Here is a 26,671-nt window from a genome sequence, read left to right on the forward strand (position 1 = left end):
TTTGCCCTGGGTTCAGTTAGTAAACTTAAAGTATCTTCAGAAGTAAATCCTTTCTTCAAAACCAAAATGGTCTTCAGGATAAAATGAACTTGTGGATCTTTGCTACAGGAACTGCTTTGATCATGTGAATGTTTTCCAGCCAGAAGCGTGCGCTCACTGTGCCCCTGGAGGCCGCAGGTTTCTCTAATGTATCATTAACTTCACCAGGCAGAGCCTAGAGACCTATGGGGAAATGGCTTTTGCCGGGCAAAGAATAAATATATGTATCTCTTACTTTAAAAAAATGGAATAAAATAATTTCTTCTGTGAAGAAAAATTGAGGATTCTTTTTTTTTTCAACGGGGGTGGTAATTCAGAATTAAAAGATGTGTGACAATGTTGGAGAACATGGAGGTGCCCCTGTCCAGGGGTGTCCCCCCAGGGCTTGTGCTGCTCAAGGTCGAACAGGTGAAGAACAGAAGTGGTAAACCAGCAGGGTCTCACTGATTGGTCTGTACAATGTGCTTTAAAGTGGTTTTGTTTCGTATACACAAGAGACACCATGAAGCTTGTCTTCTACACATTTTACTACATTTATAGTGTCTTGGGAGTTAATGTTTTAAAGAAGTAATTAGAGGGGTGCCTGGGTGGCTCAGTGGGTTAAAGCCTCTGCCTTTGGCTCAGGTCATGATCCCAGGGTCCTGGGATCGAGCCCCGCATCGGGCTCTCTGCTCAGCAGGGAGCCTGCTTCCTCCTCTCTCTCTGCCTGCCTCTCTGCCTACTTGTGATCTCTGTCAAATAAAATCTTTAAAGAAGTAATTAGATTTGATAGGAAATGTTCAGTCTTTTCATTGAACTGTAGTGCCCAATACTGTGGACACCTGGGGAATCTACGTCATCAGGAAAATGATGCTCCCGTTTTACCCTGGAGTGACAAGGCTGCAGAGACCAAGCCGAAGTCCAGGGTCACCCTGAGCAGGACTGCCCAGTCAAGGCCATGCCACAGTCCTTCCTCGGGAAGGTAGTTCTTTAAACTGCCTCTGTTAATAATGAAGTCTTCCTGGGGTTGAAGAAGAATGGTAAAGGTTCTTTTTCCTCTACATCCCTACCAGCATTTGTGATCTCTTGTCTTTTTGATGATAGCTATTCTAACAGACATGAGGGGATATCTCACTGTGGTTTTGATTTGCATTTCCCTAATGATCCGTGATGTGGAGCACCTTCCCATGTACCTGTTGGCCCTTTGTATAACTTCTTTGGGAAAATATCTATTCAGGTGCTTTGCCATTTTTAAAATTTGTTACATTTCTTTCTTTTCACTGCTCAGTTGTGTGAGTTCCTGATGTATTTGGGCTGTTAACTCTTTATTGGATATATGGTTTGCAAATATTTTTTCCCATTCCGTAGGTTGTCTTCATTTCGTTGATTGTTTCTTTTGCTATGAAGAAGGTTTTTAGTTTGATTTAGTCTCGCTTGTTTATTTTTGCTTCTGTTGCTTATGCTTTTGGTGTTCTATCCAGAAAATCATTGCCAAGACAAGTGTCAAGAAGTTTACCATGAAGGAGCTTACATTCAAGTTGTTAATCCATTTTGAGTTAATTTTGGGGAGTGGAAAAAGATAGAGGTCTTTCATTTTTTTACACATAAAAACCCATTTTCTCGGCACCATTTATTGAGGAGACTCTTCTCCATTGAGTTTTCTTGGCTCCCTTCTCAGTATGACTGTATAGGCACCGATCGATGTATTTCTGGGTTCTCACTTCTGTTCTGCTGGTCTGTATCTGTTTTAATGCCATTACCACATGGTTTTGATTACTATAGCTTTATAATATAGCTTGAAATCGGGACGTGTTATGCCCCTGCTTTGTACTTCTTTCTCAGGATTCCTTTGGCTATTCAGTCTTTTGTGCTTCCATATAAATTTTAGGATTTTTTTGTACTTCTGTAAAATTTGCCATTGAAATCTTGATAGGGATAGCATTGAATCTATAGACGGTTTTAAGTAATATGGAACGGTAAACAATATTCAGTTTTCCAGCCCATGAACACAGGATACCTTTCCATTTATTTTTATCTTTTTTCATCAGTGTCTTTTTGTAGTGTCCAGTATTCTTTCACCTCCTTGGTTAAATTTATTCTTAAATATTTGTTTCTGATGTTACTGCAAATGGAATCATTTTATTTCTTTTCAGGTCATTCATTGTTAGTGTATAGACATGCTACTGATTGTTGTATGTTAATTTTGTATCCTGGAACTTTACCAAATTCATTGCTAAGATCTAGTTTTTGTTTTTTGTTTTTTGGTTCTTTTAATGGAGTCTTTAGGATTTTGTATACATAAAATCAAGTCATCTACAAATAGAGACAATTTTACTTACATTTTTTTCCAATTTCCTGCTTTTTATTTTTTTTTTCTTGCCTGATCACTCTGGCTAGGGCTTCCAGGACTATGTTGAATAAGAGCAGTGAGAGTGAGCTTGTTTTTGTTACTGATCTTAGAGAAAAAGATTTCACCCTTTCATCATCAAGCATAATCTTAGCTGTGGCCTTGTCATATATAGCCATTGTAATGTTGAGCACATTCCTTCTACACCTAATTTGTTAAGAGTTTTTATCATGAATAGATTTTGAATTTTGTCAAATGTTTTTTCTCTATCTATTGAGAGGATCATATGATTTTTGTCCTTCATTTTGTTAATAAGGTGCATCACATTGATTGCATATGTTAAACCACCTTCTGACCCTGAAATAAATCCCACTTGGTCATGGTGAATGATCTCTGTAATGTGCTGCTGAATTTGGTTTGCTGGTATTTTATTGAGAATTTGAGAATTGGCTTATAGTATTCTTTCCTAGCTTTGGTATCAGGTAGTGCCTGATACTTTTCTACCTTTGGTCAGGACTCATAAAATAAGTTTGGAAATGTTTCCTTTTTTTAAGTTTGGGAAAAGTATTGGCATTAATTCTTCTTTAAATGTTTGGTAAAAGCCACTGTGAAACCATCTGGTCCTGGGTTTTTCTTTTTGGGCAGATTTTTGATTACTGATTCAATCTTTTTACTAGTATGGATCCATTCTGATTTTCTGTTTCTTCCTGATTCAGTCTTGGTAGATTATATATTTTAAAAAATTTTTCTATTTATTCTAGATTGTCCAGTTTGTAGGTGAATAGTTGTTCACAGTAGTCTCTTATGATCCTTTGTGTATTTGTGGTATCAGTTGTGATGTCTCCTTTTTCTTTTATAATTTTGTTGACTTGGGTCTTCTCTCTTTTTTCCTTGCTTAGTCAAGCTAAAGGTTTATCAGTTTTGTTTATCTTTTCAAAGAACCAGTTATTAGTTTTATTAATCTTTTCTATTGTGTTCCTATTCTCTATTTGATTTATCTGCTGAAATCTATTCTTTCCTTCTTTCTGCTAATGTTGGGTTTACTTCGTTCTTCTTTTTCTAGTTTCTTAAAATGTTAGATTGCTTATTTAAGATCTTTCTTGTTTCTTAATGTAGGTGCTTATTGCTATAAATTTTCTTCTATTAACTCCTTTCTGCACATATTATGTAAGTTTTGGTATGTTGTGTTTCCATTTTAGTTTGTCACAGGAGAGTTTTTTATTTCCCTCTTTAATTTCCTCTTTGATCGATCTGTTGTTTAAGAGAGTGGTGTTTAGGGGTGCCTGGGGGCTCAGTTGGTTAAGCCTTTGCCTTTGGCTCAGGTCATGGTCTCAGGGTCCTGAAATGGAGCCCTGCAGGGAGCCTGCTTCCCCCTCTCTCTCTGCCTGCCTCTCTGACTACTTGTGATCTCTCTCTCTCTGTCAAATAAATAAATAAAATTAAAAAAAAAAGATAGAGTGGTGTTTAATTTCCATTTCTCCATGAATTTTCCTGTTTTCTTCCTGTTACTGATTTCCAGTTTCATATCATTGTGTTCAGAGAAGATACATGATATGATTTTAACCTTGAATTTTCTTTGACTTGTTTTGTGGCCAAATATATGGTCTGTCCTAGAAAATGTTTCATAGGCACTTGATAATAATGTATATTCTGTTGTAGGATAATAATGCTCTCTGTATATCGGTTAGGTCCTTTTGGTCTATACTGTTCAAATCCACTTTTTTTTTTAAAATTAATTCTCTGAATGATATATCCATTGTTGAAAGTGAGGTATTAAAGTCTCCAATAATTATTGTATTGCTGTTTGTTTTTCCTTTATCCTCTGTTTTATTCAGGTGCTCCAATGTTGAATGCATAAATACTTACATTTTATATCTTTTTGATGGATTGACCCCTTTATCTGTGTGTAATGACCTGTGTCTCTTACCATTTTTACTTTAAAATCGGTTCTGCTTGGTCTAAGTACAGCTACCCCTGTTTGATTGTTTTTGTTTGGTTACTGTTTGCTTGAAATATCATTATCCATCTCTTCACTCACAGTCTGTGTATCTTTGAGGCTAAAGTGAGTTTCTGGTAGGCAACATATCATTGGGTCTTGTGGTTTTTCTTTTTTTTTTTTTTCAATCTGTTCATCTATTTTATGTCTTTTGACTGAAAAATTTAATCCATTTATGTTTAAAGTAACTATTGATAGGTAAGGACTTACTGTTGCCATTTCATTGTTTTCTGACTGTTTTGTAGATCCATTGCTCCTTGTTTCTTCTCCTACTGTCTTGTTTTGTATTTTGGTGTCTTATGGTATCAGTATGCTTTGAATTCTTTATCATTTTTTTCTGTTTTATTTTTTGTTGTGATAACTACAGATTTTCTCTTTGTGGTTACCATGAGGCTAACATAAAGTATCAGAATTATGACAGCTTATTTTAAACTGATAACAATTTCTATAGCATTCCTAAACTATGCTTTTACTTCTGCTCTCCCTTATTTTAGTTTATTGATGCTAAAGTTTACATATTTTTTATATTGTGAAACAATAACATTGTAATTATGGTTGTTTTTACTACTATTTTTATTATTGATTTATTTATTTATTTTAAGATTTTATTTATTTAGTCATGAGAGACAGAGGGAGAGAGAGAAGCAGAGGCAGAGGGAGAGGCAGGTTCCCCAAGGAGCAAGTAGCCTGATGCGGGACTCGATCCCAGGATCCTGATGCGGGACTTGATCCCAGGACCCTGGGATCATGACCTAAGCCTAAGGCAGATTCTTCACCATCTGAGTCACCCCAGGTGCCCTATTTTTTATCTTTTAAATTAGAGCTGTAAATGAATTATGCATCACAATTACTGTTTTATAGAATCTAATTTTGACTATGTATTTACTGTTACCAGATAGTTTTATGTTACTTTCTTATGTTTTTATGACCTTAATCAGCATCCTTTGAATTCCACTAAAGAACTCCCTTTAACATTTCTTGGAAGGCAAGTTTAGTGGTGATGAAATCCCTCTGCTTTTGTTTGTTTTGGAAAGTATAGCTCTCCTTCATCTCTGGAGGACAACTTGCTGGGTATAGAACTCTTGGCTGACAGTTTTCTTTCTCTTTGAATATTATGAATATATCATCCCTGGCCTGAAATGTTCCTGTTGAGAAATCTGATGGTAGTCTTATGGGAATTACCTTGTGTGTAACTTCTCTCTTTTTTGTTGCTGCTTTTAAAGTTCTTTGTCTTTGACTTTTGACATTTTAATTACGATGTATCGCAGTGTAGCCTTATTCAGGTTCAACCAATTTACAGTCCTTTTGGCCTCGTGAAAATGGATGCCCATCTCTCTTTCCAGGTTTGGGAAGTTAGCAGCCATTTTTGTTTTAAATATACGTTCTGTCCTTTTCTCTTTCTCTTCTCCCTTTCTCTTCTCCATTTGTGTTCCTTAAGTCTTGTATGCTTTCTTCACTCTTCCTCATTTTTCTTTTCTTTTCTCCGGATAATTTCAAATATCCTCTCTTCTAGATCATTGATTCTTTGGCCTTGTCAAGTCTTTTTTGAATCTCTCTATTAAATTCTTCAGTCATTGTATTTTTTTCAACTTTAGGATCTATCTCTTTTTTTAAATGGTTTCTTTTTCTTTGTTGAACTTGTTCTGTTCATGCATTGTTTTCTTAATTTGGTTTAGTTGTCTGTGTATTCTTATAGTTCACTAAACTTTTTAAAGAGGAATTTAGGGGATCATTCTGAATTCTTTGACAGTTAATAGATTTTCATTCTTTATGGTCAGTTATTGGAGCTTTATTAGTTTCCTTTGGCAGTGTCACCTCTATCTGATACTTTGTAATTCTTGATTACTGACATTGGTGTATACACATTTGAAAAGTTTTCTTTACAGGTTCTAGATTTTACAGGTGGTCAAGCCCTGCAAACTCCCCCATAGTCACCATGGGGCAAGCGTGGATGCTCTCAGGGAGGGGCCCACAATGCTGGGGGAGCTGGATGTCCACCCTAAGCTCTCTTTTCCTTCTAGAGGAACAGTGGGCTATTGTTGTGCTGCTGTGCCAGCCTGAGTGAGGAGCAATGCAGTTGATGTGTAGCTAATTCTCTACCTTTCTAATGAGATCTGTCTTGGTATCTGTGGTGCTTCAACCTCACCTCCATATTCTAGGATTCTTTCAGTGGTCTTGTCCATGAATAATTGTTATTGTTCCTGGGGGTGGGAAGGAGTAAAGTCAGGATTGATATATGTTGTCATCTTGAGGATGGGCAGAGGGAAGCAGGGGGAGAGAGAGAATTTTCAAGCAGACTCCCTGCTGGGCACGGAGCCTGATGCAGGGCTGGATCCCAGTACTCTGAGATCATGACCTGAGCTGAAATCAAGGGATAGATGCTCAATGGACTGAGCCACCCAGTTGCTCCAGGAAGCTTTTCTTAAAAGGGTTTGCTACCCACTTGTAGGTAAAATGCATGGGGCAATGCTGCCTGTTCCCTGTGGGTTTTTCCCCAGCTATGACCATAGCTTTCATGTTGCTTTTTATTTTTATTTTTTTGTTATTATTTATTTATTTTTGAAAGATTTTATTTACCTGAGAGAGTGCATGTGCACAAGCAGGGAGAGGGGCAGAGGGAGAAGCAGGGTCCCCACTGAACACAGAGCCTGACACTGGGCTTGATCCCAACACCCTGAGCCAAAGTGAGCAGCTTAACTGACTGAGCCACCAAGGTGCCCCTCATGTTGCTTTTTAAATGAGCAAAGAAGCTTCCCTCTCCTGGCCTGTCTTCTACCATTCCTTGAAAGCCTTTTCCTGACATAAGCCAGGAGTTCTTAGCGGAAATGTGTGTCTTAAAAAGTTACAACCATTTGTATATGAGATGGGGTTTTAAAGTGTTTGCTTTCCCTAGCAGGAGATCAGGGTATCTGTCCCTGTGCTTTGGCAGGTTCCCCACTTCCCCATACCTGGTGCCTAGAGGGAGTGGCAGAGAAGACGATGGGATGACCTCCTAGTAGACTAATGTATCCATTTATTGAAGCAGTGTACTTGGAGCCCTGCACCAGCTGGGTGCTGGCTGGGGTGGTGCTGAGAGTTGAGGAAGGTTTGTCTGGAAGATATCAGCTGGGGGATGGTCACAGCTCCATGTAAGGCCTAGGCTGCCATGGCTGGAGTGTGGAGGGGAGAAGTGGAAGAAGAACTCAAGTTCCTGAACTGAGACAGTAGCCACTTGGGTTGGCAAGGCAGGAACCTGAGCTTGGCTATAGGAAGGACCCAAACAGATGTGAAGATTTCTCTTTGGGAAAAGACTGGGATGCAGTGCAGAATAAAAATAATCCTCATTTAAACCATGACACTTCCGAGATGCTAGATGATGCTCTAAGAGCTTTATCACCAACTCACTTCCTTACGGTGTCCTCGGGAGGTTGGCACTTACTCTTCCTGTTTTGTTAACGGAAAAATGAAGCTAAGATCATGTAACTTGCAAATGGGGATGTGGGAGTCCCACCCAGGCTAACTGGCTTGGGAACCTGGGGTCTTGAACCCCTTTGCTTGGGACTTTGCTGCTCTTTCCCTCCCAAAACAGGGTTTTAGGAGGAGGCAGAATTGAGAGAAGAGAAGCAAGAGAAGAACTGAGAAAATATCTTCTGGTCCCCAATGTGCTACTGGCCACACCTGTTAAGACATTAGATCCCTGCCTTCACCTGAGGGAGAACTGTGGAATCAGAATTTACCTGCCTATTTCCTGGGTGGTGCCAGTGAGCCAGGCTCCTTGACTCTGAGAAATAAACCTCATTTGTGTCAGTAAAGGAAACTTCCCCGAAACTTAGCCATTTCCCTGAAATACTTAACATCTTAGGACAAGGTTCCTCGAAGCTTATTTTCAGAGAGGAGGGCCAGTAAGGGCATAGGGAGTGGTGAGAGGGGGAAGGTACAGGATCCATTTTTGTCTGTTCTCCAGGAGCCACCTGGGTACGACAGCTTCTGAGGAGAGATGGGCCACTCTCCCTGCCCCCTGCGTGGTCAGGCCCCACAGCCCTGGGAAGGATTGGCATGGCGGTGATGTGCAGAACCTTCCTGGGCTCTGGGCCCTCTTCCATCCCTCCCTTTTTTCTGTAGGATTCCCAAGGGACAACTACAGCAGTGCTCTGGGGAGGGGCTCTGATCACAGGGAGACCTTCCCAGAACTTTAGGAAATACTGTTATTTTGAATCCCACTGGCCACCCCGAGTAAGGATCATGTGTTACCATTCATTCATTCATTCACAAACTTTCAGAGCACCTATTATATGCCAAAAGGCTATGTGAAAGCAAGGCATTGGCCCTGCCCTCAAGGTGCTTCTAATCTGGGGGGAAAGGTAAAATTTATATTAAGGGCGCTGATGTGGTAAAACGTGCTGGGCCTTGTGAGAAGGTAATAGATAAGAAGATTCATGGTGGATAAAACAAGAAAGATTTTCTAGAGAAGATGGCATTTCCTTAGGTGACACCTGAAGTCGGAGGCGGGGGAGCTATCTTTCGATATCCTGTCTTCATTTTCTTTTGATATACACTTAGAAATGGGATTGCCTGGTCATATGGTAGTTTTATTTTTAATTTTTCGAGGAACGTCCATGCCATTTTCCATAATGACTGAAACAACTTATGCTCCCACCAACAGAGCACAAGGGTTCTCTTTTCTCCACACCCTTACCCTTGTTCCCTCTTTTTGCTGAAGGTGAGATGATACCTCATTTTGGTTTTGATTTACGTTTTCCTGATGAGTAGTGATGTTGAGCATCTTTTCATGTACCCGTTTGTCATCCTTATGTCTTCTTTAGGAAAATGTCTACTTAGATCCTCTGCCCATTTTTAAATCAGATGGTTTGTTTTTATACTATTGAACTGTATGTGTTTTTATGTATTTTGGTTATTAACCCCTTATCAGCGATGTGGTTTGCGAATATCTTCTCCCATCCGTATTCCCATTTCTTCTCCCATTCCCATTCCCATTTCATTTTGTTGTTTCTTTTGCTTTTTAGTTTGATGTTGTCCCACTTGTTGATTGTGGCTTTTGATGTTTGTGCTTTATGTGTCAAATCCAAAAACTCATTGCCAAGACCAATTTTAAGGAGCTTTTTCCCTGTGTTTATTTGTAGAAGTTTTATGGTATCAGGTCTTATGTGTAAGTCTGATCCATTTTGAGTCAATTTTTGTGAACATGTAAGATAGAGACACACTGTCATTCTTCCACATGTGGTCATCCAGTTTTCCCCACAGATCTTCTTTCTGTCCTTTCCCCAGTATTCCTGGCTCCCTTGTCAATAGTTGTTGACTCTATATGCAGGAGGTTTTTGTTTTGTTTTGTTTTTTCCTTCGTCTGGGCTCTCAATTCTGTTCTGTTGACCTATGTGCCTATTATTTTGACTATGATGGCTTGGAGAATAGGTTGAAATCAGGAAATGTGATGCCTGCAGGTTTGTTCTTTCTCAGAATTGGTTTGGCTGTTCAAGGTCTTTTGTGGATCCATATAGACTTCAGGACTGTTTTTTCTATTTCTTTGAAAATGTCATGGGGATGTTTTTTTACAGTTTACACTGGATCTATAAATGGCTTTGGGTCGTATGGACATTTTAACAATGTCCTTTCCATCCGTGAACACAGGTTACTGTTACATTTCTTTGTGTCTTCTTCAGTTTCTTGCATCAAAGTCATAGTTTTCACCATATAAAAGTTTTACCTTTCTGGTTAGATTTATTCCTAAGTATTGTTTTAAATGCTAATATAAATAGGATTATTTTGCTTCTTTTTCAGATATTTTGTTGTTAATGCTAAAAACTGTTTTCTGTATGTTTATTTTGTATCCTGCAACTTTACTGAATTTGTCCATTCTGGCAGTTTTTTGGTTGTGTCTTTAGAATTTTGTGTATATAAGATCATATCATTCATAAGCAAAGGCAGTTTCCCTTCTTTTCTTATTTGGATGCCTTTTACTTTTTTTTTTTTTAAGATTTTATTTATTTATTTGACAGAGAGAGATTTCAAGTAGGCAGAGAGAGAGAGAGGAGGAAGCAGGCACCCTGCTGAGCCGAGAGCCCGATGCAGAGCTCGATCCCAGGACCTTGAGATCATGACCTGAGCCGAAGGCAGCGGCTTAACCCACTGAGCCACCCAGGTGCCCTGCCTTTTACTTTTTTTAACTGATTGGCTATGAGTGGTGACAGTAGGTATCATTGTGTTGTTCCTGACCTTAGAGGAAAAGCTTCCAGCTTTCACCATTACGATGTTGGCTATGGGTTTGTCATATGTGGCCTTTGTTGTGTTGAGGTGTCTTTCTCCTATACTTAATTAGTTGACCATTTTTATCATGAAAGGTTGTTGTATTTATAAAATGCCGTTTTTCCACCTGTTGATATGTCAGATGATTTTTTTTTCTCTTTCTGTTACTGTGTCTCACAGTCACCCATTGATTTGTGTGTGTCGAACTGCCTTGCATTCCAGGGACAGATCCCACTGGATGGTGAGTGGTTCTTTAATGTGTTGTGTGCTAATTAATTTGGTTTGCTAATATTTTGATGAGGATTTTTGCATCTATATTAATCAAGTATATTTGTTTGTAATTTTCTTGTCTTATAGGCTCCTTATCTGGCTTTGGTATCAGGCAATGCTGGCCATGTAAAATAAGTTTGGGAGTTCCTTCTCTTTAATTTTTGGATAGTTTGAGAAAGACCGTCACTGACTCTTCTTTAAATATTTGGTAGAATTTGCGACAATGTGGATGGAACTAGAGAGTATTATGCTTAGTGAAATAAGTCAATTGGAGAAAGACAACTATCACATGATCTCCCTGTTATGAGGAAGTGGTGATGCAACGTGAAGGGGTTTGGGAGGTAGGAAAAGAATAAATGAAACAAGATGGGATCAGGAGGGAGACAAACCATAAGAGACTCTTAATGTCACAAAACAAACTAAGGGTTGCTGTGGGTGAGGGAGGGAGAGGATGGTGGGGTTATGGACATTGGGGAGGGTATGTGCTATGGTGAGTGCTGTGAAGTGTGTAAACCTGGCAATTCACAGGCCTGTACCCCTGGGGCTAATAATATATCATATGTTTATAAAAAAATAAAAAAAATTATAATAAATATTTGGTAGAATTCATTAGTGAAAGTATCTGGTCCTATACGTTTCTGTGTTGGGAGGTAGGAAGTGTGTGTGTGTGTGTGTGTGTGTGTGTGTGTGTGTGTGTGTGTGTGTGTTGGGACGTTTTGATTACTGATTCAATCTCCTTACGTGATACTTGTCTGCTCAGATTTTCAAATTCTTCACATTTTTTTGAACAGCTCTTAGTTTCATTGATCTTTTTAGTTATTTTTCTTGTCTCTATTTCATCTATTTTTAAATTTGGGCTTAGTTCTTTCTCTAGTGCCTTGACCTGTAAATTGAGGTGGTTGATGTTTTCTTGTGTTTTGATGTAGGTATTTGTGAATTTTTCCTGTAGCAGTACCCTTTGATTCCCTTCTCATCTTATGTGTATCTGTTGCAGATTTTTTGTTTTTATAAACTTCCCTCTTAGAACTACTCTTGCAGCGTCCCATAGCTTTTTTTTTTAAAGATTTTATTTATTTGACACTCAGAGATCACAAGTAGGCAGAGAGGTAAGCAGAGAGAGAGGAGGAAGCAGGCTCCCCGCTGAGCAGAGAGCCTGATGCGGGACTCGATCCCAGGACCCTGAGACCATGACCTGAGCCGAAGGCAGAGGCTTTAACCCACTGAGCCACTCAGGCGCCCCAACGTCCCATAGCTTTTGATATGTTGTGCTTCTATTCCTATTTGTTTCAAGATACTTCTTGATTTTTCTTTTGATTTCTTCTTGGTCTATATTCAGGAGCATGTTTTGTAGTCTCCATATATTTGTTGTATTTCTAGCTTTCCTCCTGTTATTTATTAATTTCTGGTTCCATACCACTATAGTCAGAAAAGATACTTGGGTTTTTTTCAATCTTTTAAAATTTGCTAAGACTTTTTTTTTTTTTTTTAATGACCTACATGTGATGTATTCTGGAAAATGTTCTGTATGGACTTGAGAAGAATGTGTATTCTGCTGCTGTTAGTTGGCCTGTTTATACGTGTTAGGTCCATTTGGTCTAAAGTATAGTTCAAGTGCAGTGCTTTCTCACCGGTTTTCTATCTAGATGATCTTGTGTTGGTAGGTAGGGTACTGAATTTCCTTTCTATTATTGTGTTATCTGTTTTTTCCTTCAAATCTGTTAGAATTTGCTTAATGTAATTCAGGTGCTCTAAAGTTGGGTGCATATAGTTGATGATTTTTGTATCTTGATGAATTGACCCCCTTATCATTCACTATGCAGTGACCATCTTTGTCACTTTAACTGTTTTTTGGCTTAATGTCAGTTTTGTCTGGTATTAGTATAACTACCCATGTTCTTTTGGCTTCTGTTTGCATGGGGTAGCTTTTGCCATTCCTTTGATTTTATGTGTGTCCTTAGAGCTGAGGTGAGTCCCTGGTAGCATATAATAGGGTATTATTTTTTTTAATCTTGGCAGTAAGTCTGCCTTTTGATTGGAGAATTTGGTCCCTTAACATTTACAGTAATTATTGGCGGTTAAGGACTTATGAATGCCACTTTATTATCTTCTGGCTGTATATAGTTCCATTTTCCTTTTACTCTTGTTGCCTCCCTGTGTAAATAAGAGATTTTGGTATCAGTATACTTTGATTACCTTCTTATCTTATGTGTATCTGTTGTAGCTTTTTGTTTTGGAGTTCCCATGAGGTTTACATAACAAATCTTATAGCTATCAGTGTATTTTATGCTAATAATAATTTGATTGCATATTTTAAAAATCTATCCTTTTCTCCCCCATTTTATATTTTTGATGACACTATTTACATTGTTAATGGTGTATCCATTAACAAACTGTCAAAGCTATACCTAGGTTTCATACCTTTGGCTTTTAATCTTTAGGTGAATCTTTACCTAGCACAATGCCATATTAACAGTGTTAAGGTATTCTAAGTCTGACTCTACACCAGTGTGTCATATATTTCTATGTTTTCAAGCTACTAATTAGTGTCCTTTTGTTTCAGCTTGAGGAAATCCTTTTAGCATTTTTTTAATTTTTAAAAAAATTCTACTTAAAGTGGGCTCATTACTATTTTATGATCCAATATAAAATAAATACTATTTATTTTAACTTGGAAAGGAGCTCAACATAGGGCTTGAACTCACAACACTGAGATCAAGGCCCAAGCTGAGATCAAGTCAAACACTTAATCGACTAAGCCACCCAGGCACCCCCCACTTTGAGCATTTCTTGTGTAGTTTAGTGGCAAAAGCTTAGCAGCTTTTATTAGGGGAAGATTTTATTATTTATTTTTATATGTGTATTATTATTATTGTATGTTTATTGTTATTTAGCATTTCTTATAATGTAGTTTACTGGCAAGAGTTTAGCAGGTTTTGTTTTTTAGGGAAAAATTTTATTATTTCACTTTCATTTCTGATGGACAGCTTTGCTGGGTAAAGTATTTCGGCTGGCAGTTTTTCTCTCAGCACTTTAAATTTATCCTCCCACTCTCTCTTTGCCTGTAAGTTGTCGGATGAGAAATCCTCTAAGAGCCTTATGGGGGTTTCCTTGTGTGAGAGAATTTTTTTTTTTCTCTTCTAGCTTTTAAAATTCTGTCTTTGATTTTTAGACCATTTCATTATTATATATCTTGGAGAACATTTTGGGTTGAAGGTTTATGGTGACCAAGCTTCATGAACTTGGATATCTAGTTCTCTTCCCATGTCTGAGAAATTCCCAGTCATTATTTCTTTAAATAAGCTTTTCATTCCTTTCTCCCTCTCTTCTGGGACTTTAGTAATATGTACATTGTTTCTTTTGATTGTGCCTTTTCATTATTTTTTTCTAATTGTTTAAATTCAACTGATCTGCCTTCTTGCTCACTGCCTCTCTCTTCTGTTCAACTACGCTGTTGAAACTATTGAATTCTACAGTTCATTGTATTCTTCAGCCCCCAAATTTGGTTCTTTTCTCTTTGTTTAGCTGCTCCTTTTGTTCTTGTATGGTTTCCCTCATACTGTTGAATCACTTATGTGTTCTCTTGTAGCTCTGAGCATTTGTACTACAATTATTTTGAATCCTGTGATGGGCAATACCTGCATCTCTGTTTCTTTGGGTCCCGTTACTGGACTCCCCTTTGGTAGAGACATGTTTCCCTCACGTCTTCCAGACTTTATGGATTGCTTTTGGTTAGAGAAGACTTTCACTTGCAGATGGGGGAGCGCGGATCGCCTCGTGACCAGGTCTAGTGGTGCGGGGCAACAGGTGCAGGAGTGTGCAGTAGCAGTAGGTTCAGTTGGGGCATGATGGCTCTCTGGCTCAAGCCACTGGGGTCCACACTGTTGGTAACAGTGTTCTTGGTGATCACTGCAGGTGTCTGCAGCACCTGTAAGGGCTATTGGGCTTCTCAGCCTCTAGAACCAGTTAGTAGCTAGGGACCAGAGCAGGCAGCATTAGTGGCTAGGGCCAGTGGTGTTCACACTTGACTGTGAGGGGCCAGCTATAGGCCCCTTGGTAGTGGCAGAGGTCACTTGCTGATAAAGTTGTCGTGATGGGGGCAGGGCAGGTAGCAAGGGCTAGGGCCAACTGGGGGCTCCCTGGCATTGGCAGAGGACCCGAGTGTCTGTGTGCTGCCCTAGAACTTGACCCTCTACCCCTGGGTGTGCATATTGCAGTGGAGGTCGGGGACAGGTGTCAGGCTGCAGAAAAGGAGGTGGAGGGCATGCAGGCCCTTGGCCAGAGGGACTCATTCTAGCTGCAAGTGGGCATGGTGGTGCTGGCCAGTAACGGAAGGCAGGGCTCCCCGGGGGCTGTGCTGGGGGCATGCACACTGGAGGAGCTAGTTACAGGTGGCCGTGCTGATGCTGGCCTGGACCGGAAGGCGGGCTTAGTAGTCCTGGAAGAGCGTCAGCTTCCTGGTTCTGATAGTGGAATGACAGTTATGTCAATGTTAACTGTCGGGAAGGTGGGTGCAGGATATATGGAAACGATGATTTCTGCAGCTTTTCTGTAAGTTAGAAGTAAGTTCAAAGTAAAGTTTAAAAAAAGCTTAAAAGGGGGAGTGGGGCGGGGTGGGGGGTAGTTTACAGTGAAACCAATTAGTACAACTGTGATTTTGATTTTCTTCCCCAGCTGCCTTCAGCTGCTTTGGTAGAGAGTGAGCAGGCAGATGATGTCAGGAAGTGACTGAAGTCTAAGCATTCTCTAAAGCTGCATGAGCTCCTGTCAGTCTGGGTCGTCTGGAAGCAGAAGCAGATGGGAGTTGGGAGTGCAGATGATTCCTTGCAGGAGGGAAGGGGCGTAGCCCAGCTGTGTGCAGTCATTGGCTGGGGGCTGGCTGAGAAGAGCGTGTCCTGTGACAGCTGGGGCCCAGGGCTCACCTCTCCCACACTGGGCTCAGCGGTGTCTGCGGTGTGATGGCGCGAGTCCACGGGTCCCTGAGGAGCCCCTCTCCTTAATGTTCCAGGCACCTCTCCGGAACCCCCTTTCTGTGGAGGACAGGAAAACACAACCGGTTTCCTCGGTCCCATGCCTAGGTGGTGCTTTGACCCCTGCCGAGCGACTGGCCGGGCACATGAGAGCAGGCCGGGGCCACCGGGCTGGCGGAGAGTTCCAAACGAAAACTCCTCTTCGAGGCAGGTGCCAGGCAGCATCAGCTTAAAAGCAGGCTCCAGGCTAGCGGAGGGCGCCCGTGGGAGCGAGCCTGGACATCGCGATGAATTGATTGTAAGCAGCTGCAGCTGTGATCAGACTATTTTTAGCCACGGGACTCAAGCAGCTTTCAAAACCTGCTAATAGGAGCCTCACTGGAGCCAGCGAGTAAAACCAGCACAAAAATTTAGCTTTTAATCTAACTGACAGCAGGAATGTGCTCCGTTACGAGCTGGCTTAAAAGGCAAATCCAAGGAAGAGAGCGCTTGCCACTGCCAAGTTTAAGATAAGTTTTCACACCTGTCATTTTTGAAACTAACTCATTCAGTAAATCTGTCCTCTGCTGCGGTCGCTCAGTATTGGGTGTGCATTTTGGGTAGACCGAGTCGCTATCCTCAGAGCCTGTTTAGCAGTAACTCGCCCTCTGCCCCCGCCGGTATATCCTGCGGGCAGTGCGGCAGCTCCTGCGAGGGCCGGCCCCATCCACGCTGGCTGCAGTGACGGGCCAGGCTGGCCGAGCTGGGCCCTGGATCGCCCCCTGCCTCCTGCAGGGACCCGGGCAGCCCAGGAAGGGAAGCCTCAGGAGCAGCTGTGGGCGAGGCTGGTGAGCTGTGGCCGCAGCTTCCTTGACCAAGCCTCAAAGTAGGTAAAGGGGATCTCGGGCAGGAAGAGGCCTGTGAGGGGAAGGGACAGGAGTCGCATCTGGGGGCGGGGCCAGGGGACGACTGGCGGCAAACATGACAGAGTCTGGAGTACACAGGAAAAGCCAGTCTGTCTTTACTGTAGTGAGTGCAGGATACAAATAGTTTACAACAACCTCTAGCATTTTCTTAACCATTTGATAAAAAGTTCACTATAATATTTATTGTATAATGAAGAAAGAACAACACATTCAGGGAAAAATTGAGATTAACTTATTTTTCTTAAAAGGTTCATCTCAAGGATGGCAACAAAGTCCAGCTTGTGCCGCCAAACGGTTTTACATGATCAAACCGTGTACAGCTTCTTGTGTGAACTGTTGACTACAAACATTTACCAAATACATAAATCTCTTTTTAAAAAAGCCATTTTAAATATAGCAAAGCAGTGTCTTCTTGTACAGCAAAGTGAAGAAAGTTTCTACAGAGAAATAAAAGTTTTACATTTGTAAAATCTTTTTCACATTCTAATCATCTAGCTTCTTATGATCCAATGCCAGGAGTTTTCTGGTTCCTTATTTACTATGTATTTCTTGTGCGCATGATGGTTAATACAGAAAATAGGTTAATGCTTTATTAGTTGTCCTTACAGTTAAACGAAATGGTAAAACATATATTGTTCTTTTCGAACAAACCCGATTTAGTCTTTAACACAGTGGACATAATTAGGGCTCAAAAGATGGACCATCTGCAGACATACAATGGTGACTCTCACTCAAAGCAGGACGGTTTGCGCACTGAGGGAAGGGGAAGGACAGCTGTTGGAAACTGTACTTGAGCCAGTGCGGCGTCCTCTAAGCCTTTTTTTTTTTTTTTTTGTCTTTTAGTAATAAAATACTTCATCTGAAGGATAAAATTTTCTGGTAATGGTGTCATACAAAACACACGAGTCTAAAACGGTAAGAAAACTCAGTTCTAAAGAAACACCATTCGTGTCTTCCCCACTCTGAGTTGGTTTCCACCAGGAGATGTGCATGTGTATGTGGTGTTTGTATATGGAGTCTGGGTGAGGGTGTCTGTCAAGTCCACACGCTCCAGGTCACACTGGGCAGACAGGAAAAGGGTTAACAGTCAAATATTCACTTTCTGAAAACGGAATACATTGTTACTTGGTCAGTGTAATTGAAATACAAACTCCGAGCCTCGTGTAATAGTATTTTAGAAAACAGTAGTTGTACTGATTATAAACCTGCATAGAAAGAAAGACTATTGAGATACAGTCAGAAAAGCCATCTCATAAGGCACACAAGAAAATAGTAAATGCGAATGTGGTAACTCCTATTCCAATGTACAGCAGAAGTTCATGAACGTGCATGAAGAGTAAGGGAAGAATCACTTAACACTTTCAAAGCTATAAATGGTTTACAAAGTGGTAAGGATTATCTTGGAAATTCAGTGTCGGGAGACTGTCTTGTCTCAATCAGGTGTGACCTTAGGAAGAAACGTCCTGGTATGCAGTTCAGTAAAGTAAGTACGTTTGAAAGAGAAACTAATCCTTTCTGAACAAGAGCCCAAGGGCCATCCTGCTGAGAGGAGACAGCATGTCACCGTCCCTTTTTTTGGCCTCTCAAAATTTACTACCTGAACTGTTACTAAAACCGAATTCCATTTTGTAGCTGTGAACACCACAGGTTTCCCCTGTACCTAATACCTATGTGTCAGTCAGGAAGTCTGGCTGATGATTTGTCACAAATAGCATATGAGGAAAATGTCAGAAGCAAGGCAATTTAGGGGGAAAAGCAAAACCTAAGTAAAAAATTGTAGGTAGCTGCTCAACATTAAGTTTAAAATACAAAATAGCAGCAGTTTTTAAACCCTTATTTTGAGTTTCTCAGGAAAGGGAGTATTTAAAAATCTACGATGAAAGATATACAGGACTTTGAATTTTGTTTGTGGCACAAGCCCAGGAAACGGACGAACCTGCCCTCCAGCCCCGCTGTCTCGGTAAGAAGGAGGCCGCGCTCGGAGGCGGAGCGGGGCGCGGCCCGGGTTTCAGGAGGACGGCGCGCCATGCCAGCCAGCGGTGTGCCCGTGAGAGAATTTCTCCCCACACCGAAGTGCCATTTCGATGCACAGAGAGCTCAGAATGGTAGTATTTTGTAACCAGCTGCATCATTCTATTTTAGAGGGGCCAGGAAGAAAGATCCCTTTCCCCACAAGTATTTTTCCCTAATCATTTACCACTTATAAAACCTTTGTGCTGGTCTCCTATTTTGCCATGTTCTCTAATATTAAATTAAGTCAGCTTTTTCTACTATATTTTTTTCCTCACAAAAGGCAAGTTTTAAATAATGCCTTAAATCTGTTACAACACATTTTATATTTATGCAAGATGAACTTAACACCAGTTTTTTTTTGCCACTTTGCTATTTATGTACACATATAAAATATATTATGGTATTCAACCCATACAGCACAAAGATTACAACGTAACATCACACATTCACCACGAGTGAGAGGAGAAACCCCTTTATATAATCTTCTGAAAAGACTGGGCTAATAATTAAAATCCAAAGTACAGTATATTTAACAAAATAGTAAATATTAAACAGTGAATACTTAATAAAGATCTCACCTTTTCCCCCCAAATTGGCGGCAATCCACAAAAATATACTTTTTAATCTGGTGACCATACAATACATAGGTACTTACATCAAAGGTGATAATATATTTAAGATGCTATATACACAAAAGAGTTTGGCTCGACTTTTAATTTACATATAGAATAATAAGTGTTCATGGCTTTTTTTCCCAAGGTTCTGCTTGCAAGATATTTTTGTTTTTTTCCCCTCTTAACATAAATCTAAAAAGTTAAAACAAGATAAAGCTATTCTCTTTAAAAAAAAGTTACAACATACAGCTTTGGCTTATATAAATAATTCATAGCAGAATGTGTTCAAAAGTAGTGAATACAATTTTATATATAGTCATCAATTCATAAGGGTGTTTTCTTTCATATAAAATATACATGAGCTAAAATCAGTTTCTTTAAGATATGAATGTAAAAAGAAACTTCTGACATAGTCCAATTATAGCTTAATATATTAATTTATTTTGTTAATGCTCTATATTTCTAGGCTAGTATTTTCTGAATATCTCATGCGTGTTTTCTACTCTCTCTCTTTTTTATTAGCTAAAGATCACTTCTTTGACCCAATACATTTTTTGCACGTGCAAAACAGTTATGTGTGGGGCTTTTTTGTTTTGTTTTAAAATATCAACAGCCCTTCCCATGCACCCCTCTGCAACAGAGACCCATGCCAGGCTGGGTAATTAATATAAATGACATTTTATGTACAGTATTGCTTTCTTGGTTCCTGCTTTTCTACTGCTCTGTTCTACAAAGCATTTTTCTTAAGTAACTACAGTCACTGCACAGTTAAATAAAACAAGTAGGGGCCCTCTAGGTTTCTGCAAGCTAGTGTGGGAGAATTATATATGGGTACACGTTTCTCTGCAAAAACTGGTTATCTTATGAAACAAGTAGTCCAAGGAAGTGCCAGACTAGAATCTGCCTACAGGGCGCTTTGTTTGCCACGGGACGTACATCTGCAGATCTACGAGGCAGGTAAGTGCCCGATTCTGTATGTAACACACACCCACACACACACACACACACACACACTCACACCCACATACATATATATATATAAAGGGATATATATGTATGTATGTACATATAAATATAGTTAACTCATGTCCTTATTTACCGATGTAGATATGTAGGGCAGTTCGCTGCGGGATCACGAAGTAGGAATACCAGCCCAGGAGCCTTAGGTCACCCATGCGTCCATCCTCATTCGCTTGACGGAAGGGCTTTCTCTGTCCTCCGTGGTGGGGGGTCGGCCAAGCACGATTGGAGAATGGAAGTCGCCCCGTGGATCCTCCCGGTCACTCCCATCATAGGAGCTGCTCGAGCTGCTCAGACTGTCCACAGGGGAGCGCCCCATTTCCTGCCAGGGCTGGGGGGGCTGGGGGGGCTGTGGCGGCCGCCGGCGGTGGCTGCTGCTGCTGGAAGCCTGATGGGGTCATTCGATCCCGGGGAAGTGAAATTGGTTCTGACTTAATGTTGGTGTTTTGGTTGGTATTAATGGATAAATTCGAACCCTGAGATAACTGCCCTCCAGCACTGAAGGAAAGACAAGATGTTAGAGGGTTGGTGAGTGCATCTGTGTGACCGGAGTGATACTGCAGCCTCCACCCAACAGAGCCTGTCCAAATGCCCAGACTGGTTTTAATGACCTCTCCATGGGAGGAAAACAAAACCGGGGTGGCTAGTTCTCCTGCCCAAGCCCTTGGTCCTTCTGCAGATAAAGGAGCCGAAACTGTGTGTCTGCTGCTGTGCGTGGACCAGAACGGGAGAGGAAGCCTTTGGCTTCCCCTCTGCTCCAGCCCTGGGAGAGGCACCGCTCACTGCTTGCACAGTACCTGCAAGGCCGTCACCTGACCCTGTCTTCCAGGGGAGGGCACCGCCTCAGACAGGCCACTCAGAGTAGCAGAGCCTGCATACAGGCTTCTCCCCCGAGCTGAGCGACCCTTTCAGCTCATGGTGTGTTCATTTAGGATGAACAGACCCCCAAGGGCCAATGGGTGAAGAAATGCAAGGAAAACCACCTTGGCTTTCTCCACGGACAGGACGGGAGGAACAGTAGGGGGTGGGCATCTTGTGTGTGGAGCCAGCTAGCTACTGGGTTTCATGTGGATGATCCCAGCCCACTGCCCACACCGTCCCTCACCGAGAAGAGTTCAACGCAGAGAACATTCGTTCTGGGCAGGGTGAGGGGACAGGCGTGAGAAAAGCTTACGGTGGGGCCCAGGGGTATCCAAAAGCCCTAGTAGCAGGGAGAATGTGGGGGCCGCCTGTGCCTCAGTACCCCTTGGTCACCATCTCCAGAGAAGAGAAGCCTTGCCTCCTGAATCTCTTCAGGGAATGCCTAGTTTGAGCAGGACCCAAGCTATTATCCAGAAGCACGTAAAGGAAATATTTTCTCCAAACACTTGTACCACATAAAGAAGAAGTCGTCCTAGGACCGTCATGTGACAGTCAACAGCACCAAAGACTGTAACTGATAGAAAAATAAAGTGCAAGGGCCGGGAGGAGAGATTTGGAGACAATTTCCCATTACTCACACCAGAGAGCAGAGGGTGGCTTGTCCTAAATGGTGCTGCTGCCAGGCTGACATCTGTCCCAGAGACAGCATGCCCGGGGAGTTGAAGCCCTGCAGGGCGGACAGGTCTGGGCAAGTCAGTGAGTAATCTAGAACAAAGAGAGAAGTATCACTCGTGTGAGAGAGAGAAGGCCCAAGCACAAGCCGGTTACCCCAGCTGCAAGAAGCCAGGTACTTCCTAACTAAAACACACACGTCCACACCGACAACAGTTTTTCTTTCGGCAGGTCCTAGCTGCATTTGCTTGTCTGGGATTATCTCGATAAAGTCAGCCTCAACTCTGTGCTACGTGTTTACAGTCTCCTGTCTCACAAAAGGTTGAGATCCTTTCTCCAGACTTGTAAATAGAAATAATGGCAGGGCCATTGCTAAGGGACGTGCGCACGCAGCGGTCGCCTGACACGTGCGCACCGCTACCCCCTGGGAAAAGCAGCGACAGACCGGATGGAGCCTAGAGCAGCAGCTCTTCTCTTCCCGAGAAGAGGGGAGCAGGAAGGACACAGCAGCCCTCCTCGTGTGGGGCCAGCTCGGCGGCCAAGTGAAGGACGCCGGCACACAGCGGGTGAGCAGCGGTCGCTCGCGGCCGGGGCTGTCTGAGATCGCTGACTGCGCGCAACACAGCTTCAAGTTCATGAAAAAACTTATGTGTGACAAGAGTGTAACAGAGAATGTGGCTCATTTCCTCAGAAAGGCTCAGTCATAATCACTCTGGCCAAGACCCAGGACATTAGGTATCGTTCACACGTCGAGCTATTTCAGTTCTTCATTAACACTTGTTTTTTCCATTTACTTTCAAAGAGAGGTGGCAAAAACCCTTCTACTTTTAACTGTTTTTTCCCGTCTCAAGGGAGGTATTTAAGGAAGCCCATCTTCCTAGTGCATTAACATTCATAAAAAAAGGGACTCAGAGGAAAGAACGTAGCTGCTGCTTGGGATCCTGCCGGCCTCCACACTCTGCTCCCGCCACGCTCTCCGACCGCCTCAGCCACTCCCCGCCGAGGTGCGCAGGGGTCCCGCATGCACACCGGTGCCCCCTGCAGCCCCCAGCTCTCGACCTCTAGGTCCACCCAGCTACCTCCTTGGTATGTTCATTTGGATGAACCAAATGAACCCAAGCTTGAACTCCAAACCCCTCAAATCTGACACCCGACTGGAATCTTCTCCTCCAAACCTGCTCCTTATCTTAATAAATGGCACCGATATTCACCTCGGTCGTGCCAGAAACCTGTGGGTGTTCTTGATACTTCTCTCCGACTTCCAGCGCCAACCACCAAGGCCCGTCAGTTCTCTGTGTTGTCTCTCAAACCTGCCTGTTTCACCAGCTTTCCTGCCACCGCTCTCCTCTGAGCCATCAGGATCCACTACCTGGGCCACCATGCGAGCCTCCGGACGGTCTCCTAGCCCGCAGCCTTGCCCCAGGAACACTAGCCAAAGTGATCTTAAAGTAACAAATGGGCTCACGATACCTCTCTGCCTACACTTTCTGGCTTCCCTGTGCTCTCAACATCCAAAATCTTCAACATGGCCTAGAAATTGTGACTTACCTCTACAGTTTCCACCCTTCACAACCTGCGCCATCCCGATCCCGCCGTGCTCCCTTCTCCCCGGAACAATCTCCCTGCCCCGCCCCGCTGAGTCACGGGTGCCCCTCTAGCGAGGTTTCTCGTAGCTCTTAACACGACTGTGGTACCTGATTCTCACAGCGGTCTGTCCCAAGTTCCGCTGTGAACCGTACACTCCCGCGTGCCCAGCCCCACAGCTGCCACCCAGCGAGTGTTCAGCAGGCGTGTGCTGAATGGACACACGAGCAGGGCTGCGGAGGGACCTTATGAGGGGCATGACAGGACAAAGCACCGGGGCTCTTCCACATAAAAACTTGCACTTTTGGAAATGTTGATCCCACCTTCATCCCTTTCCTGATCATTTGGCACGAGTCTGACTCTGCACAGAAAGGCAGCTGCCAAACTACAGAAAGATGAAGGTGGACGTGTTTAAAAAGGGCAACGAGACAGAGTAAAAATAATGTTTTTTAAGATTAAGCTTCACACATGCTCTGAAAATGAGCACAGAGACTGAGTCACAGTTAAAAGAAGGAATGAGACTGAGGCCAAGTCTCAGTTTTTATGTTTTGGTAATTCCTTCTGGATTTTTAAAAAACAACTTCATGCTAATCCAACAGCATTTCTTAAGCACGCACAGTGGCACAGGGACATATCCTGGAAAACCCGTCATGAAAGCTCAAGAAACTGCTCTCGCTCCGAACCAGTTCAAGTGCCACCTTCCCCGCTGGAGCGCTTCTGAACCTTTCTGGTCGTGCTTTCCCCCTTCTTTCCTCACGCTCTCAGGTCTCAGAGCACAAACTACTAACCTCAGCCGCTTTGACCTCAGCTCCGGCCTGTATCCCGAGCTGGCACGAACCTGGGACAAAAGCTCTGTCCCTGGCATATGGGCGTGCCTACAGCTGGCGATCACCACCAGGACACAGAATTTCTATGAACATGTTATCTCTCGCTTCACTCTAAATTTGCACTTAATAGGTTTGGGCATTTTTTTCATATTGATTGTTAGAAAAGGTAGTGGACATTCTCCTAAGAGGCTTTCTTTTTTCAACAAAACCTTTTAAAATTCTGTTTTAAATGAACTACACAGCATTAAAGTGACAAGCAAATGTATCAATGGCCGCAGGGAGCATCAGACAGCAGTGTGAAAGCACCGTGTTAAAGCATTTACTCTGAAGGCTAAAATTAGATGGTTTTTATTACAGTCTGCTTATAAGAATCCTGAAAGGATGAATACCCTGCACTGCAGTCTGAAAGCTGACAAGGTATCGCTTAACTATTTCCTTCTTTCCTTCTTCCTTTGAAGCATCAGGTGTTTGGCTCAGCGGGTAAGAAGGCGAAACCACACCTGCCAACCTTCTGCCTCTCCCCAGAACGGCTGATCTGGAAGAAACCTGCCACGTGCCGGGCCTCTGTGGACAGCCTGCGTGGCCCACGGCACCTCTCCGGTCACTCAGCAGTGCTGACTTTGCCTTACAGACCCCCGCAATAGGTGTTGTAAGATGAAACGTCTAAGTAAACATAAATGAGTGAGAAGCTCCTCTCAGAAGGGAGGAATGACTGACTGGCTCTGAGGAGAAACAAGAAATGTCCTGGTTTTGCTCCTGAGGCACAAGGGACAGAAACTAAAAAAGGTAGGTACACAGAGGAATACACCAGCTGCCCGGCGCAGCCACGCACGTGTCCCCTTCCGGAGTCCCGAGTCCAGGCGGAGGCCGTGCTCCCCCCAGCAGGTCAACACCTGCCAGCCTGGAGGACTGCAGCGAGACGCACCAGAGAAAATGCCAAGCGGCGCTCTCGTCCTGTCTGGTCACAGATTCTGGGAACAGCTCTCTGTTTCTTTGTCAGGGTAAGTAAAAGCGGACACTGGGAAATCATTCCACAATGTATTTTTTTGTACGTTTTTCAAAGCTAACCTTTGTCTTTTAATATGCCCAAATGTGACTCTAAAGAACTGGAGATGATTGATTTCAATCAATATACTTGTAAAAAAAAGAAAATCACAAAAGCACATGGTGATCACCAAACAAAGAAGTACGAGCCACAGAAGGCAAGAGAGCAGGCTTAACCAGTGTTGTAGGCGGTCGGCATGGCTGAGTACACGAGTCCCTGCAGAGGCAAGCTCAGGGTGGTCACAGACACGACTGGGGTAGCTAGAGGCTGAGTGGTGTGAGAACTGCTTATCCTTTGGGTATTCTGTGAGAGACTAGAAAAAAGGGTCATTATTTGAGTATTTATATTCAGCCTTAGTATTTTAAAAATAACATTCAATTTAAAAGTGACATTTTTCACAGTTTTATGATGTGAACGTCATTATGTCTTAAAGCAGTGATGATGTGAAAAAAAACCTTAAAAATACTAATGTGAACTAAATATTTAATTTCAAGGGACATAGTTTTACATTAATTATTTATTTTCCCTTGTCTTTCATAGTGTTTATCGGTGGCAAGGATATATCCTTAAAACAGAAACCTGCACTCTGGGTGAGAATGCTTTGATGTGTTACCATAAATGAGGACTTGCTGGCACTAAAATACCACCAGGCTGCCCCAAATCAAACATCTAGGTTTTCGAGCTGAGGAGAGCCAAAAGTCTTTTGTATCCTGAGAGTGTAAGTAAGTTTAGGGATCGAAACCACTTGCACCGGCAGCATTCCCATGTTAGCGTGCTGTGAGGTCCTGGCTTCCTATAGTACAGTTTGCTTCCAGTTTTCCTGCCCTGCGCTCCTACAGTTGCTACACCCACACCCCCACACCCCATGCCCCCCACACCCCCCGGTGCCCCACGCCCATACAAGCTCAGCCTCCCCTACTGTCACCCCCCCCCCCCAGTGACCTATTTCTTGGCAGCAGGTTCCAATACACATCCCTGCTCAGGCTCCCGACACTTCTGAAAGGAGAGGCTTTGCGTGGAGAGCTTGTAACTAGCGCACTTCTCATGAGACGGCGAATTGGGCAACACTAAATGCTCGCTGACCGACTCCATCTACACCATATCCTATCTGTACCGGGAGTGAAAAAACCCAACTACTGAATAATCAAGTCAGCCTGACATGGCCACTCTACGTTTCGGGGGTGACAGCACTTTCTCACGACAGGGGCTTCCGGGAATGCTCCAAAAGCAGGCTCAGATAAAGAGAACAGACTCCATGATCCATGGGTTCAGCACCCAAGAAGGCCAAAGCA

The 26,671-nt window shown here is 42.6% G+C and overlaps 2 protein-coding genes across 2 annotated transcripts in view; both read right to left on the bottom strand.

Annotated features, from left to right (window-relative positions):
* Positions 1–26,671, bottom strand: part of MCTP2 (multiple C2 and transmembrane domain containing 2) — a 646,489-nt gene that overhangs the window by 312,897 nt on the left and 306,921 nt on the right.
* Positions 19,844–26,671, bottom strand: part of LOC309867506 (myocyte-specific enhancer factor 2A-like) — a gene marked incomplete at its 5' end in the record, with an annotated part of 98,664 nt that continues 91,836 nt past the window's right edge. Inside the window, 3 exon segments of the mRNA XM_082736423.1 lie at positions 19,844–20,749; positions 20,751–20,888; positions 21,890–22,016. Coding sequence (XP_082592549.1) covers positions 20,533–20,749; positions 20,751–20,888; positions 21,890–22,016 — 482 coding nt within the window. The 3' untranslated portion in view covers positions 19,844–20,532.

Source organism: Mustela nivalis (genome assembly GCF_964662115.1).
Source record: "Mustela nivalis genome assembly, chromosome: 6".
NCBI classification, from domain to species: domain Eukaryota; kingdom Metazoa; phylum Chordata; class Mammalia; order Carnivora; family Mustelidae; genus Mustela; species Mustela nivalis.